We start from the raw sequence: 19,265 nt of genomic DNA, 5'->3' as shown, positions 1-19,265 counted from the left end.
GACCAACAGAAGTTGAATCAAGCGGAGGCCGGTCAAGAGTTTTTGAGACACTACAAACTCCATAAAGATAAATTGCAACTGCATTATAAACCTCATCTGTTGTTCCTTTCTTGACGAGATAATGAATGAAACCGTGTATTCCGCACTTGGATGGAGATTGGATTGATATTTTTCACTAAATGTATTGTATCTACAGTTCTCAATGTACTGACCTAGAACTAGTCTCATTATGAAGGGGAAGAATCAGGTTACACGGCAGTGTAGCCAACATGTTAAAAGAAAAAGTCCTCCTGGCTGTGAGAGCCCCAATACATTTACTTTCTGAATATGCCTTGTAATATTGCTAGAACTTAATATATAATTGTCCGAACAATGCCATTGGTTTCACTCAAGTTACTGTTGAAAAATGCCAAGCCTATTTTAGCAATTTTGTAACATTATACGTAAACATTTATTAAACCAAAATAGTTTTAGATAGGCTCTTAATTTTTTTTTTTTTCTTTCAGATAGATTTTTTAATTAAAAAACACATAAAACACGCATACATTTCTAATTTATTATATTAAAAAAAGAACACAAATGGTACTTACCAAAAATTGTTTGAAATTTTTCCAGTTTCTTATGCAAAATAGTACTTAAAAAAACAAATTTTACTGCTATGTGCAACAACTGATTTTGTACGCATACACTAACAATTATTTTACTATCCACAAAACTGTAAAGATAACATTACTTTTTGTGTGAACCTGTGTTTTTACTTTTTCTCATAGGCCTAAAATATAAACTCATGAGATTCCTAAACAAAGTTTTATAAAATATGAGGTGCGGCAATTAAATAACGAGACTTGCATTGTTAAATATTTTATTTTTATTTTATACATAATCACTTACTGTTACCTTTAATGTACATTCCTTCTCTATCCCTATAATGCTCCATGAGAATTTTCCATTGTTCGAAACATTGCTGGAAGTCATCCTCTGTCAGCTCCTTTAGAACACATGCCGCTTTCTCTTTATAGCTTCCTCCAATCCTGTTCCTTATAATGCAGATTTCATCTAAGGGAACAGGTAGAAGTCATATGTAGCAAGATCTGGTGAATAAGGTGGATGTCTGTAACACTGGGATGCTGTACTTGGCTAGGAATCTCTAGACAGATAACATGGAATGAGCTGATGCATTGTATTGGTGGAGAACCCATGATTTCTTCTTCCATATTTTGGGGCATTTTTTCCTTCTTTGACGTAGTTTAGAAAGTACCTCAAGACAGTAATATTGATAACTCTTGGACCTTCAGGAATTCAGTGAAGGTACACAATCCCATGGATATAAAAAAAATTGTTTTAAATTTTGACTTCCTCATTCAAGCTATTTGACTCTGTGAAATTCGGCTCTTCCAGTACATGGATTGCGAAGTAATAAAAAATAAGCAATCATCTGTTGAGTAGTCGACATCTACGTATAGATGCAGGAAACAAGTAACATTGCTTATTGATAATTAGGTGATCTATCAACTGGTTCTCATTAACAAAGTGTGTTAAAAACACATTGTAGTGGTCGATTAATTTGTGTACTGCCGATCAGTGTTCTTCCGCTAACATACATAGCAGACTTATAACTTACTGATTAAGTTATTTATTTAAGGGTTTTCAAACACAAAATACGACAAAAAGAGATTTTAGCGATCAGTGATTTGCTCACAGACTTGCAGCGATGCTTGCAGTACAGAACTAAAAGCAAAATATTATTTACAAAACTGTGATAATTTGTTAATTAGGTTACCTTAGGTTAATGAAAAGACTGACCACTGTTGGAATAATAGTAGTCTGAATGATTGCATAGATGAGTGAGTATGGAGATTGTATGTTGGAAAGGAATTTAGATGGAAGTATGAAAAAGTTTAAACTTAAAAATATATGACAATTGCCGTACAATGTACCTTGAATTTGATTCGGTAAATTGATTCGGCCATCTTTAAACTTTCAACACCATTCACGCACAATACCATGGTTTTCTCCATAACCAAGTCACTATCTCCAATAGATTTCTGTTGCACTTTTCCCTTCTTTCACGAATAACACTTCACAATCCACATTAGGCAGGATAATCAATAGAAGCGGCCATGTTTGTGCAACTAAAGTTCAACAAATATTGGATACTTGAACTCAGCAGTGACAAATGTAATGGGAAAGATGTGCAATCAACTACTGCCCACACCACTAACCTGTCACTTGTCTGGCCGTCATGGTGTAAGATGGAGGTTGAAAAAAATGGCCTTCGTATATCTTAACTTTCCTTGTAGGTTCTGCCAGAAGAAATCTCTTGGGTGTAGTTTCAACATTCTGAGTATAATATTACTACTAGTTCTAAGATTTGTACATTATATATTAACCTTTCCAGCGTTATTGATGCGGATCCGCGGAGGGCCACTACAAGCTCAAAACGTTATTGCCGTGGATCCGCGTTTTTGCATTCTTTATTTTCTTACTGCTATGTTAGTTGAATATTTTGCTGCTAGATGGTTCTAGTAGTCATGCGACATACAGACGGGTTGCTCTGCCTCGAATTCTGTTACAATGGGAGTGGCAGTTGTTTCTAATTGGCCAAACACTGTCTAGCGGGCGTGGCCCCGCGCCTTTCACAAAGTCATTGACGGGAGCTCCCGTCAAGGCATCTAGCCAGTTAGTTAGTGAGAAGCGTCCGGTACACCCATATGTATTTCGGTTATCGCTAATTTTCTGTTGTGTCCTATTCTTTTTAAAGTAAATTATTCATATTATATACAGCAGTTTCCAGTATTTATTTAGTGTTTTTTACCATTATTCGTGTAAATGGCGAATCCAGACGATTCGGAATTTGAAGATTTGGTAATTCTGAGCAATTACTTGGTCAACCCCAAACTTTTTAATATTTTACTACGATCATAAGGATGTTATCAGAAAGCAAGAAATATAATTCAAGCCCCGCAACACTGTCCTACAGGTTGCCGAGCGATAAGAAGGTTCAAAGCCCACGCGATAACAGTGGCTTGCGGGAGACGCGCGGAATGTCAGTTGTGACAGCCCGCCACCAAATAAACACTTTTTGTCTACTTTTGTATTTTTATAATTTTATTGGTTTGCAATATAGTATATGTTTATCTATAAAACTGTGTTTCATTCCCATACTTACTGAATAAATGATAAAAATATTAGTGACAACTACACTGCTATTCTACGATATTCTCAAAAGTTGAAAATTAGCCTAGGAAATCCAAAAAAGGGCTAAACAAATTTTATTTACCGTTAAATAACTCTATTTTGGCATACAGAAACGAAAATAAATTTAACTTTATACATTGGAAATTTAAAAAAATTGTAACTTTATCAAAGATCATGTCTAATTTTTCATGACGCTTAAAGGGTTAATTCATGTTAACACAACAGAGGCTATAATTTTTAAATATCAACAAGAATAAGTATTGTTTGTAGGCTTAAAACCTTGGTCAAGTTCGTTTAATAAGTTAAATCAGTCCAACCAAAAGTAGAGATTAGTTATAATTTTATAAGATTTCAACAATTTATATCTTAGCATATAAAAAGGATAAAAAAATGCTAATACTTGTTGGAAAATAAATGTATTTACAAATATATTGTACATACGCAAATAAATTGAAAAAAATTTCATTTTTTTACACTTTATATTTGAATATATATCTTTCATTACTTAACATCAAAGTTGCAAGGAGAGTGGGTCGATCTTGGATCAGAGTTACTCTCACATTCTCAATATTACATTTTCATTTAAGAACTCACAGAGAACTAAACAATAATCTATGATTCACCTCATAAAATCTAAAAAACATTTTATAATGAGACACTATTAAAAGTTTATGTCCATGGATATTTCTACCAGTTAATTAGTTTTAAAATAAAATAGTTTTTCCCAAATTGTATGTGAAACATTTGCAAGTAAACAACACATCAGGCATCAGGGCTTCACAAATGAAAACATTTTTAACTTTGAGGCTGCAGATATTTTCTTAGGCTGTGGGCTTTGAGATGTTTCATCTTCGGAATTTTTCCGTTTCTTTGATTCGAGATCATCATTGGTTGCTGTACTTTCTTTCTCATTTTCAGTCTTGTTCTGCAAAGGAAACGGTATTGTAAAACACTGAATGAACCTTCATGTTTAATGATTTACTTTAAAAAGAAATTAAGTATGTATCAACATGCCTTACAAAATAAGTAGGTAAATTACCATATTATTAATAAACAAGAATGAAATGAGAAAAGTAAACATTTATCATATGAGATGGAAACACATTTTTGTATGAAACCAACTTATGAATGTGATTGAAATTGCTTACACAGACGTGGAGAAATACACTAGCTAATTTTTATTTGATTAAAATAAGTAAATATTAAGAGCTCCTGTATTTTTATTGGAGAAAACTTGGACTAAAATTAATCAATCATAACTGTTATATAGTTTCTTTTAAAAATATTGTAGTTTTAAATTTAAAGGATTAAGTTTAACCCTTATAACGTCACAGACGCCGTATGGCGCATAGACAAACTATCTCTAAACGGCAAAGACGCGGTACGGCGCATCAACACAAAACTGCGTCTATAGCAAATTTAAGTTCCTTTTAAATCCGATCAATGTCACTAACGGTATGCGACAACCATGTGTGTGGGTTATTGACCTATGTCAAGCGTCAAAATAAAGCTGTCGCGTTACATTGTTTGAAACAATAGACGCGGTGTCTAGACACTCTCCCCGCTACACGGCACAGACGCCGTACAGCGCGCGCGCTTTTGTTTGCAGTTTGGCTTCAGGTAGTGCGTGTCTAACCATCGCTGAGTCGGTTTCCTTCGTCGTGTTTTCTGTTTATACGGTTTTTATTTATTTTTAATTTTATTATATATAATTTATTATAAATATAATTTATTTTAATTATATTTATATAATTGTCTGGTAATGTTTATAGTTTAGCTAATAAAATTTTGTGTGCCTTTTATTTTGACTTTATTTATATCTACAATTTAATGTCCCATAAATATATACGTACAAGATAATTTTAAAATTTTTACTTTTTTATACTTACCATAATTATAGAAAGTAAAAATAAAAATGAACTTTACACATTTAAAATTTTTTTTAAAATATTGTGCTGTTTGCTGGAAGTCGTGAAAAGATATACTGACGTTATAAGGGTTAATCTTCTACAACTATCAGCAAATGGTGTACCTCTCGGTTGGTTGTAGAACCAAAGAATTTCTTCATGTTTTGGCTGGCAGGCTTCCCTTTCTGTTCCTCCTTGAACCTCTTGAGAGCAACCTTGGTCAGTTCTCCGGAATCTAAATCTGGGAACTCCTCCTCCAAGCTTTCTTTATTGCTCGAGAACCAGTCCATGAAAGGATTTTTCTTTGGTTTATTTTCATTTGAAGTTCTTTTCTGTAATATACGGTTACTAGGTTCAAATACAATCTTACCTCAGAGTACAATATTTAGTTAATTATCTGCTTATAGTATGGTTACAAAATACAGTGATTAAAAAATCTTGTATGAATAAACTTTCTTAAAACTAAAAAACATATTTTCAAATTTTATGTAATGTACACACAAAAAACATTGATATTTTATAAACAGGTTTGTTTAGTAATTTGAATAAAAAAAAACTAAATTGTAACAAAATCATAATTCAGTAAAAGTCCGCTAATCCAGCACCCGATGATTCGGCACTTTCAATCGTCTGGCATCAATCTCGCGAAAGTATGCTACATTAAAAGTCTAAAAAGTATTTGGTTGCAACTGACAGTGCCTAAGTATTTAGTTTTGTATTAAAATGAGTAAGAATGGTCAAAACAATTTCGGATTCAGTCGGGAGAGGCCATACCAAAGGTTACTGACAACGAGCGCCCGCCATTTATTTGTCAGTCTGATGTTTACATCAGTCCCTGCTAGGCAGCTTGTTAATTGTAAGTGGTGTACGGTACAGTACAAAACTGTACAATATTTTCGGTCTGTTTGATGTATTGTAACTAACTTACTGTGTTGTTTTCTAAACTGTGCATTTCTACAAGTAAAGTGGCAAAAAACTTAAACATGTTACGCTTACTATTCAGCAAAAGCTTGACATCATAAAATGTTTGTAAAGAATAGGTACAAGATAATGGAAGAATATACTATAGGTTCTTCCATTATTTATGACATAAAACAGAATAAAGATCAACTTCTAAAATTAGCTTCTCGAACCACTGGTGTAAAAGATATTCAGTTTTAAAGGTCTGGTGACAACTTAATTTACTTTTTAATATATTACTTTTGTGAACATGTTCTACAAATTTTACTTAAATTAATGAAACCGTCTTAGAAAGAGTTAACTAACGGTGAGCACAAAATAAATGCTGTAAAATTATTTTTGTAATTTTCAAAAATAATACATTTTGACTATGGTATAGAAGAACAAATTTGGAGAAAGTAATAGTTTAGTTAAAAGGTATCTTTAAGCACAATGACTAAAATGTCGAAGAATATTCATTTGGATGATTATGATTGGTAACTGGTACATGGGAGGGAGGGAAAAGTTATTTTTAAAATGTAACCCAGAAACCAATGACCCACTGAAAGTTACGGTGAGCACAAAATAAATGCTGTAAAATTATTTTTGTAATTTTCAAAAATAATACATTTTGACTATGGTATAGAAGAACAAATTTGGAGAAAGTAATAATTTAGTTAAAAGGTATCTTTAAGCACAATGACTAAAATGTCGAAGAATATTCATTTGGATGATTATGATTAGTAACTGGTACATGGGAGGGAGGGAAAAGTTATTTTTAAAATGTAACCCAGAAACCAATGACCCACTGAAAGTTACCAGTTTATCTACAACACAATCTCAGTGCTACTCACTGTGGCTGCAGGTTGAGTCACAGCAGGTTTACCAACTGCCTGTTTGGTTAGTCCTGCCAATCCCTTGGTGCTTTCCTCTCCACCCTCTGATGTCTTCTTGAAGGGGTTCGATCGTCTGGACTTGCTGGCCATCATAGCACTTGAACTCAACCCTGTCTGTTTCTTTTTAAGAGCCAAAATTGGATTTTCTTTGTCTGAAATAGGAAAGCAGCAAAAATACTTATACTTATTGTAAACGAAAACAATATGATATTCTAAAAGTTCTAGATTTTTAACAATATTAAAAACGCCCAAATTAATGACGGTTTCTTTCATCATTTCTTTTAACTGGAATTTTTGATCCACTACAAACCTATGTAAAATAACAAAGGAAAGTAATCCCAAGAAGAGAGAGGGACAATTATTATTGGTCTTTTGTTGTATAATTTATGATGGCTAATTTCCAAAACTACATCTTAATATCACATCTGAAATCGTTTAATAAGATCATCATTTGGACACTTGCCTTACCAAACAATCCAGTAATAAATGAACAATGGTATTTAAAATAATTAAGGTTAAAAAAATTTTTACAAAATATCTTTTAGTAGCCATTATTTTGTGACTCTTGGTATTTATTTAACTAATTGAAACTGATATACTCATCCACATTAAAAAAAGAAACTATTTATTAATTAACAGTCATTCTTTACTTTAAATCACATTTACAAAGACATTAGATCAAGTACTAAAAATATTTTGTGTACAATTTCTGCAATATTATTTCCAGTCAGATTGATTGTACAATTAAAAATTGCATCAGTTTCCATTCTAATTAACTATATTGTTTGAAGTTTCTTTTTGACGATGGAATGATTGTGAAAGAAACAGGATTTTTCCGGACATTTGCCATTATTCGGTGAAACAAAACATCAATAACAACGTTTGAAGATCTGTAATCTGATCTCTTCTTCAGGTAAATAACTAACCTAATACATAATTACAAGCTAGGTTAAAATAAACAAATTATACCAGAGCGTTGTGACATGCCTAAGTCATAAATCATAACCAACATGTTGTGTGTCAACTTCACTAACTCTAAAACATCCACTTAATAAAAAACTAAACACAACACTAATTATTAAAGTTCCTTTCTGTCAACATCAATAATGTTCCAAAGTTGACACACAAGATAATGGCTGGTAAAAATAACTTGTGAGGTTTATAAAACATTCCAACCCGACAGAAACTTGAGTTTGAGAGAACTGATTGAAAAGCTTAAATAACTAATTGCACACCCAATGTTGTGGGATTGCTATAATCTAGACATGAGACCCCCCCCCCTCCCCAGAGTCCTGACAAATTTTATAAATTATGTAAACAGTGCTTGATAAGTTTGATAATACTTTCTGAAAGGGAAACGAACTATTTTCTAGGTGTGTTCATCTTTCATAACTGCTACTACAGGTGGGGGTAAAAAGAAAAAGGTTGTGAACCGGTACGCAATGTAAATCAGCAGCTAGTTTATAAAAAATGGCCTTACTTCAATTATAATTTTTATGAGAAAGGTGGTATCAGAAATTCATCTTTATATTCTTGATTTTATGTTTCCCTTCTTCTGTTCTTCTTAAGGGGACATGCACAACTTGTAATAACTTAGCATCCAAGCTATTCCCCTTTACAGCTTTCTATTCCCTAATAAACAATCCCTTTCCACTCTGACTTGAGGGACACAATTTCCACTGTCCTTGACATGGTAAAAACCCTGCTGGTCAATCAAAATTCACAGCTCTGCTTGCTGACATACAATTCATAACAGAAGACATGCAAACCTGTGTCCTCCTGGTCTTCAACAGTCGATGCAAACATGTCTTGAGACAATGGCTGTGCATCAGGATGTGGTTCTCTCACAGCGTCCGGTCCACGGAAACTGCTCTCATACCCATAACCTCTGCTGCATCACCAGAACACCAGTTAGGGAATATCAGTGAAAACATAACAGTAAGATATAAATACGAGGTCTGTCCAAAACGTATCCGACCAGTAGGCAGCCGTGGCATAACCGACCGGCTTGAACCGGTTATTGGAGAGGAGGGGCGAGCCTACTCCTTCCCATATTAGGCATTGAATACGATCCGTTCCCTCAGTGAGTAACAGCGCTCTGTTCCGTACAGTACTGCCGTGTGTGTGTGTGTCGCATTTCAATATGAATGAACGTGTTGAGCAGCGCATTTGCATTAAATGTTGTCAAAAACTTGGCCATTCAGCATCAGAGACGATTACTATGATACGAACAGTTTATGGTGATGTGTCTAAGGGCGATATAAACAAAAAGCGGCACAGGCGCTGGAATTCTGGGAGTGAGACCATGTAGGGAGCTGGTGGTTCCTATGGGTCCGTATCCGACAGTCTTTCAAGCGGAGGTCGCAGCCATTATGGAATGTGCTCGTGAGAATCTTCGTCTGCGATATAGGGGCAAGACGATTAACATTTTCACGGACAGTCAGGCAGCGCTGATGGCGCTGGATTCTTGCGCAATCAAATCCAAACTGGTCTGGGATTGCTATCAGACCGTTTCCTCCCTTGCCAGAATCAACAATGTAACCGTTTGTTGGGTTCCTGGTCATGAGGGGATTCCTGGGAACGAAAGAGCTGATGCCCTGGCCAACCAGGGCTCAGCAACAATTATGACAGGCCCTCAACCATTCTGCGGTGGTCCAAGGTGTGAATCCTCTAGGGTTGTCTCGAAATGGATTTGCGCGGAGCATGGGAGAAGGTGGAGGTTGCATCCGGGTTTGAGAGTGAGTAGAATGGTATTACAGTCACCTTCCTCCAAGGTGGCTTCGGACCTTCTCTCATTAAGCAGATCAATGTCTTCTAAGGTCATTGGTCTCATTACGGGGCATGGTCACCTGAAGAAGCATCTACACAGAGTTGGCATCCTTCAGGAGGATCCGCTCTGTGGAAGGTGCAATAGCAAGAGAGCGGTATGCCATCTTTGGTAGCCTGAACAGGGGTGGCGAGTTTTCCCAGGAGGACTTGATAGGTTGTTTTCGGCGGTTTGTTGAACTGCTGAAGTTGTAGACTGGTAGGCCTCATGGTGTTTCCGGGGTGCGCAAAAGGCTCTTGAGGCTTAAGTGCATGGCAGTAGGCCGCCCCAAGGGAGGAAAAAAAAAAATAAAAAAAAAAAATAATAAAAAAGGCGATATACAAATAAAAGAGTGGTAATGGTTTAGGTGGTTTAAAAATGGCCGCATATCAGTGGAGAGTGATGACCGATCTGGCAGGCCTTCAACGGCCAGAAACACTGAAAATGTTGAACGTGTTCGTGCAGCAATTAATGAAAACCGTCGATTGACTGTCCAAGCTGGAAGAAGATTTAGGAATACCAAAATCGTCAGTTTGTAACATTTAACACGAAGATTTAAAAAATGAACTGTGGGACAATCTGGATTTGATAAAAAGTGACCCAGGGCTATTTAAAAAAGTTATTACTGGTTATGAGTCATGCGTTTATGGCTATGACCCTGAAACGAAGGCTCAATCTTCACAGTGGAAAACTCGCGAAGAGCAACGGCCAAAAAAATCAAGACAAAGTCGAAGCAATGTCAAGACAATGCTGACAGTTTTTTTTTACCAGGATGACGTTGCTCATCACGAATATGCTCCAAGAGGCCAGACAGTCAATGAGGAGTATTATCTTGAGGTCCTAAGGCGGCTACGAGATGCAGTGCGAAGGAAACGACCTGAACTGTGGACAAGCCGTGACTGAATCCTGCACCACGACAACGCGCCAGCTCATTCCTCAAATCTTATTCAGCGTTTTTTCGTCAAACACAACATCAACCAACTACGACAGCCTCCCTACAGTCCTGACATAGCTCCTTGTGACTTCTGGCTATTTCCGAAATTAAAATTTCCTTTGAAAGGAAAAAGATTTGACGATGTTGAACAAATAAAACAAAATGCGACAAAGGACTTGTTAGCCATTCTGCAAAATGAATTTAAGGAGTGTTTCCAGAAGTGGGAGGAGCGTTGGAATAAGGTAATGGCTTGTGGAGGGGAGTACTTTGAAGGGCACCAGATTGCCGTTGCCGCCGAGTAACGTCAGTTCATGCCAGAGGTCAAGGTTGGATACTTTTTGGACATACCTCGTATAATACTTGAGTAAATATTTAGTATGATTGTTGAAACAATTGTTTTCCATTAATTATATCATGAATCTGTAATTTTTTACTTAGTTTTTAATATTTTTTAAAAACTGTGTACACTGTAGGTATAAATGACTTTAAAAACTGTCCTTGATGAAAATACTTTTAACCCTTATAACGTCACAGACGCCGTACGGCGCATAGACAAACTATCTCCAAACGGCAAAGACGCGGTACGGCGCATCGACACAAAACTGCGTCTATAGCAAATTTAAGTTCCTTTTAAATCCGATCAATGTCACTAACGGTATGCGTCAACCATGTGTGTGGGTTATTGACATATGTCAAGCGTCAAAATATAGCTGTCGCGTTACATTGTTTGAAACAATAGACGCGGTGTCTAGACACTCTCCCCGCCACACGGCACAGACGCCGTACAGCGCGCACGCTTTTGTTTGCAGTTTGACTTCAGGTAGTGCGTGTCTAAACATCGCTGAGTCGGTTTCCTTCGTCGTGTTTTCTATTTATATGGTTTTTATTTATTTGTTAAAAGTATTGATATCTTAGTTTTAGTATTCATTTAGTGTTTTTAGTGTCATTTTAGTGTTTAGTGTCACCTATTTAGTGTTCAGGTAATTTGGGATTATACCGACAACACCAGTATGAAGAACACAAAAATATAAATTTATAGCTAAACAAACATGATAGAACGAAAAAACAACTCTTTAATTACAAAATTACAAACTTACAAGCATTTCCAGGCATTGTGATCGGTATTGTTGTCGCTGTTATCTTATCTTTCTCGAGAATCCCGATTACGACAGGCCACGCGGCATCACATGATTTGCGCGGTACATAATTGCCTTTCCATTACAATTCAATTTATATTTCTGATCAGATCCTCTAGAATTTGATATTTTACTGATAGGTACTATCTCGAGGGATGTTTTTCTTTCGTTGACATCAGCGAGAAGGCATGGCACTCGCATTTTGGGTGGCGGAGTATGATCAAGAATAAAAACAAGTTTTGAGTGTTTTTCAATAAAGAGTTTAGTTTTAGTTTGATCATGTTTGTTTTTATTGAATTTTTGTGTTTGGAGAAATGTAGGTGTAAAACACGGAAGTACAACAAAGCGATGCACCAGCTGAACGGGCGGCGAGACTCTGCAATCACGTTATCTACTAGACCGCTCGACTTTGACCTTTGTCTGAGGATGGGGAGGGGTTTGCGATAAGACAATTGCTGTTTTATATTGACGAAATATTGCTCTACGCTAATCTAGTAATCAGTAGAAGCAAAATGTCAAATAACGATTCATGTCTGGGTGTGGTCGGTATAATCCCAAAGTACCGTGTTCATTATTAGTGATAAATAACATGTCTCGTAACATTGACGATCCTGAGTACAGTGACTTTATAATTTTAAAATTTTTACTTTTTTATACTTACCATAATTATAGAAAGAAAAAATAAAAATGAACTTTACACATTTAATTTTTTTTTTTTTTTTTAATATTGTGCCGTTTGCTGGAAGTAGTGAAAAGATATACTGACGTTATAAGGGTTAATACGTTAAGTGCTAATAATAACATGTAATATACCTTATAGAAATTTGCTATTAAACTATTACAAACAAAACTGTTAACACAAACAAACACCACCGTAATGTGAGAAAACGTCTCAAGGAACAACAAATATTCTATATACAAGACAAGAGTGCTGCAGCACTTTGAGCTTCCAAAAAGCATAGAAGGAGTGGGTGGAGTAACTCCCATGCGAACTCAACTAGTTACAGAATCTATGATAATTTATTATGAGAAAAAGGGGATTCTATTGACTTACACTTTTAATTAACCTTCACATAACAGATTGACTGTGAGTTCTAGGTTAGTAAAATTGAATGAAAATCTGCTACACTTATGTAATAGATCGTTTTAAATAATTTCAATCACATTTTTCTCAAATTAGTGCCACTAACGTAGTAATTATTGCTTCCATTTTTTACACTGATTAATATTTTTAACGTCATCCTTTCAGGTGAGTATTACTGATTTCATAATAATTTATTTCCTAGTCACAATCATTAAACATTGTTCTAGAAACAGCAACTAAAAGTGGGTATTGACTAGAAATGTGTAATTTACATTTGAAATCATGAATATTAGTTTGTTTAATTTTTACAATGTGATTGGAAAGAATTTTGTAATCCTTGCCCAAGGACAAGTTTTGATTTATAACAAAATTGATTCATTATAAACAATCTTTTGATGTGTTCCAAAGAAGTGGATCCTGAAGACTTATACATCTATACATGAAACATATGTAGATTCATTACTTCACTTGAAATAACAATCCAAACAATGGATTGCCCAAGGATATGCACAAAAAGAAGGCCGTTTTATTAGCTGAAAAAGTGTCTTATTCATCTGTTTATAAAAGGAATAAAGTATCACAGGTGTGTATGTGAATTGTTAGAATGATTACAAAAAAAGAGTTGCAAGGAGAATTAATAAAGTGCTTTTCTATGAAAAACTCAGTTGTGGCGGCTGAAAATTTTGTGAGGGATGGCTCATTTTGCTCTGGTTAACTTATGCGGTGGTTAATTTGGTAAAGAAATATAAATTAAAATTTATATTGTATAAGCATAAATTGTGTTGTACATACATAATTTATACAAGAAACAAAAACGGACGTTGAATATTTTGCTGACCTTTCAACTTATTGAAACAAGTAGTAGGCACTAATTAATAATTCAAAATGGCTGAAAACTGGTGTCGCTTTCTCCAAGAGATCAGAATCAGAATCAGAATCAGAAACATCTTTATTCATATTAATACACATGGTGTACATAAGAATGGTGTCAATCCAATATAATAATAACATTATTAACATTAACATCATTGTTAACAATAGTAACAGGTCACAATTCATTATATAATACAATAGTTTCATACTAAAATTATTAAAATTACAAATGAAAATTTAAAAATTAAAGTTAAAGAAACAAAAATGTAATAAAACTGTTTTTATCCATGTTTTCCACCATGGATTTCAAAAAATTCAGAAAACGAATACAGGGGAAGGTTAGTTAAATATATTTTTAGTTTAACATTGAATAAATTATTATTTTCCAGTAATTTTATGTAGTTTGGCAACAAGTTGAAGAATTTAGCTCCCATGTATTTTGGTTTTTTACAAAAAAATTCCAAATTATGTCGGATGACTGCCATATTATTTCTATTTCTTGTATTATATGAGTGGTTTTTACCACATTTTTCAATATCATTTATTCGATTTTTCACTGACAGTATAGTGTCATATATGTATGCACTATAGACAGTCATGATTTCTAATTGAGGAAAGTGGTTTTTTACGGATTCATTCCATTGTAAGCCGAGCATAATACGAATTGCCTTTTTTTGTACAGTTAGGATTGAATTTAAATTTCTAATTGAAGTTGATCCATATAGGGCAATACCAAAAACAATATGTGAATGAATATGAGAAAAGTATACTGACTTCAAAGTATTGTTTGTACATAATTTTGATATTCTTCGAAGAGCATAAAGACCAGAACCCATTTTTGAAAGTACATTGTCTATGTGTTTATTCCATGACAATGAGCTATCCAATGTTAATCCCAGAAATTTTACCTCCTCGACTTTTGCTATAGAAATTTGATCCATTCGTATACTAGGATTAATTTTGTTTCTACACCGGTTAGTATTAAATTCAATATAGTTTGTTTTGGTTGGATTTAGAATTAAATTATTTTCTTGGAAAAATTGATTTAAATTGGATAGACTAAGAAACGCATCCATTTCAATGTCATACTTAGTTGGTGCGCTTATTCGCAGAGTGGCATCATCAGCATACAAACATAATTTTTCCAATTCAGGAAGACCTTTTAGGTAGCAGAGAAATAGCAGAGGTCCCAATATGGAACCTTGAGGAACCCCAAAAATGGTTTGTTTTAAATTTGATTTGTAGTTGATACTAAAATTATTTTTAGTGTTTTGGTGAGCTATTTCTACAAATTGTTGCCTATTTTGTAAGTATGATTTAAACCAATTGTATTCATTTTCTTTAATACCTAGTAATGCTAATTTAGACAGTAATGTGGTGTGACAAACACTATCAAAAGCCTTATGTAAGTCCATGAACACTCCTATCACTTTATCTCCTCTATCAATAGAATCAATCACGCCTTCTAGAAACTCAGTGGCAGCTGTGACAACAGATTTCCTTTTTCTGAAGCCGTGTTGTATGTTATCAATTAAATCATTTTCTTCTAGATAACTGATCAGCCATTGCCCGCTCAAATATTTTTGATATAACTGGTAGCAAAGCAAGTGGCCGATAATTTGCAGCATCCATCTGATCGCCTTTTTTGAAAAGAGGTTTAATTTTTGTTATTTTAAGTTTTTCTGGAAAAATTCCAGATAATAAGGAAGAATTAACTATATGAAGCAAGGGATCAATTAGAAATTCCATTACACTTTTAATTACAGGTACTGGTATGTCATCATATCCAGTGCTATAACTGTTATTTAAACTGCTAATAATTTTTACCATATCTTTTCTATCAAGTAATCTACATTTGAACTGATTTGTATATTCTTGTATATTAAAGCTTGAAGTGGTTAAATTAATGTTTAAATTTACTTTGTCCCTAATTATGTTAATATAATACTCATTAAAAACTTCACAAACTTTTTTAGGATGTGTTATTGTAATATTGTTGTGCCTTAGTTGTATGTTTTTTATGTTTAATTTAGGCTGACCAATTTCGGAATTAATAATTTTCCAGGTATCCCTTTGACAATTTTTGGATTTTTTAATTTTTGTATCATAGTAACTTTGTTTTTCTTGTATAATTTTCTTTTTAAAAAGGTTGTATTTATGTTTGATGAGCTCAATATTTCTTTGTGATTTATTTGTTCTGGCCAGATTACTTTCATGGATTAAATTCCTTTTTTCTATTTTTAAATCTTCAGTAAACCAGGGTTTTTTATCTAAGTGTTTACGAACTTTTACTATTGGAAAAAAAGTATTAAAATATTGTAAAAATATACAAATAAATATGTCATATTTAAAATTATCATTAGCTGTATATAGTTGTAACCATTTCTCTAAGCTTAATGCTTGTTTAAAATTTTTCATATTTTCATCAGAGAAAATCCTGGAGTATTTGAATTCATAGTTTGGTGGCTTTTTTATACTAAAGGTATGATCGTATACCCTAATGAGCTGACCATCGTGATCCGACAACAACGTATTCAAGCACTCGACTTGTATCTGTGATTGTTTAAAATTTGTTAATACATTGTCAATAGCTGATTGTGTATTTCTGGTGATCCTGGTGGGAAAGTCAACCAAGTATTTCATATCATACTGTTTTAGAATTTGCTCCAATTTTTTCCGAGAATTATTTTTTTTTAAGGTATTGATATTAATGTCTCCAGATATTATTATGTATTTATACTTATTAATTAGGATGCTTAAGAGGTAGTTCAACTTTCCCATAAATATATCTATGTTTTCACTGATTGGAGACCTATAAATTCCCCCCAACAATATTTTTATTTTTCCAAACTGAATTTCAACCAGACACAATTCAAAGATTTGATCATTTAAAAGGGATTTAATAGCCGGAAACATAACTTTTTTTTACCTTCATAATGTTTTTTGCTAAAATAATTACACCTCCTCCCGTCATACTATCTCTAGAATAGTGAGCATAAATGTTATAGTTAAGGACATTAAGTCTGTTAATTTCATCTATTTTCATTTTGTGTTCTGTAATAACTAATATGTCTGGTTTTATTTCGATGTTACAAACTAAGAAACTTTCCGACTCTGCACAGATTTACAAACCACTTTTATATTTTATTTTCTAGTGTTAATACACAATAATTACACTAATAAATTATAAAAGTTCATTACAATAATAAAAGTATGAAAATATAATTCATCAAATGTTTAATTCAGATGTTTGTTGTAAAAAAAAGTAAAATACTGATCAATATCCATCATCTTACCTGTGTGGGGGAGGGGAGGGAGGAGCTCTACTCAAGGTCTCTGCTATCAAATGTGCGAGCTGCGATCGGCCTAGTTTGGAGGCGTATTTGATAGCCAGCTGTACTACTTCAGGGGACATCAGTTGACATAAACTCAACGCCCGCATCTCCAGCCCGCTCTGACATGCCAGCTGTGTACATAACACGTACATCAACATTTTGAGTTACAATGTAATATTTGTTACAACTTAGTGAAATACAACTAGATGTAATAAAATATTTATAAATGGAAGCAAAATTTTAAGTTCAGATTTAATCCTATTTGAACTTGTCATTACTGATAATGAAAGTATGACTGGAACCAACTATATGCCAATTCCTTAACAAAATCAATAATTGAATCAATCCTGTTTGTAGGTTAAATAGCTAAATTTGAGTGTAGATGATGATACAGATTACACAAAATCAATTTGATTTGTAGTTTTCCCCATCAGCCCAAAAATTCTGTTTTGTGACAAGTGATTGTCACTTAATTAGTTTATTAGTGTTATTTTTATACATAATTCAACTTCACTCTGGTTGGTCATCTAGACTCCAAAGCCTATGAATGTAAATTTTATATACATAGTAGCTTATAGCAAACAGTTTTCAAAGTATTTTTTTATGGTACAGTCAACGCTGTTGTGTGTGCTTGCATCAGCTTCATTCATGTCAGTCAGTGTAAAATGTGATCTCCAGAACTCCTCTAACTGTCACTTTTATATACATAATAGCTTACCGCAAACAGTTTAAGCAGTGTTTTCTTGATGGTACGGTCAGCGCTGTCCCGTGTGCTTTCGTCAGCATCACTCATGCCAGTCAGCGCAAAATGTGATCTCCAGAACTCCTCTTCTAACTGTCCTTTTTCACTAGTCATCTCGCACAAGGGCACCTAGACATGTACAATTTTGAAAGTTTTTATCCTCAACCACAAGAGTGAAAAGAATTTTTTTATGTTTCAGTAGTATGTAATAGCTTACAATAAGGTTGAAAATTACTGGAAATGGTGTGCCTATACAGGGACCTTACACAGCCAGTTTAGTGATCAGACCTCACCTGCCAAGATATCTCCGTGACTGTCGGCCTGGGCATGGTCGGAGGGTAGAAAGCTCCCTTGCATAGCACACTCCGGATTGTCTGGAACCGCTCGCTGATTCCTACTACGAAATGGTGATCTGACTTCCCCTTGCACTGGATAACACAGAGTACGGCATTTGAAGAGATGAAATGGTTTATAGGAGTTTGTTATCCTTAAATTACTTCACCTGACTAGCTGTAGTTGTCGATGTTGACTCTTAAGGTGTCAAGTGGAAAAGTGTGCAACCCAAACCATTACAGGCTAATACGTATACCTTATACAATCCAAGATTAAAATCTCTTACGAGGATACACCGTACATAGCCGTTAACTCCGTCAAAATTATTATTGAGTCATAACACGAACAAAACTGGTAGAACAACCCAGTCTGTATATTTTAGATATACTCGCACATAGAAGACTGAAGGATCAAGTTATATTGATGCTGTCACTATATTAACTGCATTATCAGCTGGGCAGTGATCTAATATTTGCATAACTTCATTCCCTATTTATATTTTCTTGCTATTCTGAACATAAAATTACATTTCAACACTTTTTATTCTTGGCAAATTGTTGTAACTTCTAATAAAAAAATCAAAGATGTTATTTTTGATTGAACTATTACAATTTATTGTGTTAAGATCAGTAATAAAATCTGTAATAAATTTCCAACATGAGTATGATCAAATACTGAAGGTCAATACCATAGTAAGTTAGAGGCAGTTTAAAATTTGTTGGTTGCCATCACTAGATGTGAAGCTGAAAACAACAATTTTAGAAACTTGATTCAGTCATTTTTAATATCAGATAAGATATCTTGAGGAAAAAACAGGAATAACACACACCCCAGTGAAGTTGGCATCTACTTCCCCTCAACACCTTGTAAAAATAAAATTGTGTAGGTTGATGGAGATTTAGATATGGTTAAATGAAAGCAATCTCTTTAACAGAGCAATAATGCTGAAGCAGTAAAGGATGAAAAAGCACATTGAATTTGCCTCATATATCATGGACATTTATATGTAAATTGTATAATAAACCATGTATGTACAAGTAAACGAAGACAAGACGCACTACATGAAAATAAGCAGAAGAATG

At 34.1% G+C, this 19,265-nt stretch overlaps 1 protein-coding gene across 2 annotated transcripts in view; it reads right to left on the bottom strand.

The window, feature by feature from the left end:
• Positions 1 to 3,598: 3,598 nt before the first annotated feature.
• LOC124365006 (WD repeat and HMG-box DNA-binding protein 1-like) overlaps positions 3,599 to 19,265 on the bottom strand; it is a 36,221-nt gene continuing 20,554 nt past the window's right edge. The window contains exons 12-18 of one of the 2 annotated variants that reach the window (XM_046820881.1): positions 18,144 to 18,278; positions 17,827 to 17,979; positions 17,070 to 17,239; positions 8,710 to 8,831; positions 6,899 to 7,092; positions 5,231 to 5,437; positions 3,599 to 4,123 (exon numbers count right to left, since the gene is read on the bottom strand). In XM_046820881.1, coding sequence (XP_046676837.1) covers positions 3,968 to 4,123; positions 5,231 to 5,437; positions 6,899 to 7,092; positions 8,710 to 8,831; positions 17,070 to 17,239; positions 17,827 to 17,979; positions 18,144 to 18,278 — 1,137 coding nt within the window. In that variant the 3' untranslated portion in view covers positions 3,599 to 3,967. The remainder of the gene's footprint in view (positions 4,124 to 5,230; positions 5,438 to 6,898; positions 7,093 to 8,709; positions 8,832 to 17,069; positions 17,240 to 17,826; positions 17,980 to 18,143; positions 18,279 to 19,265) is intronic. The other variant, XM_046820880.1, reaches the window with a different exon arrangement.

The sequence above is a fragment of the Homalodisca vitripennis genome, chromosome 6 (genome assembly GCF_021130785.1).
Source record: "Homalodisca vitripennis isolate AUS2020 chromosome 6, UT_GWSS_2.1, whole genome shotgun sequence".
In the NCBI taxonomy this organism is placed as follows: domain Eukaryota; kingdom Metazoa; phylum Arthropoda; class Insecta; order Hemiptera; family Cicadellidae; genus Homalodisca; species Homalodisca vitripennis.
Note: the sequence above shows the minus strand (reverse complement) of the source record. Positions and strands in the feature narration are given on the sequence as shown.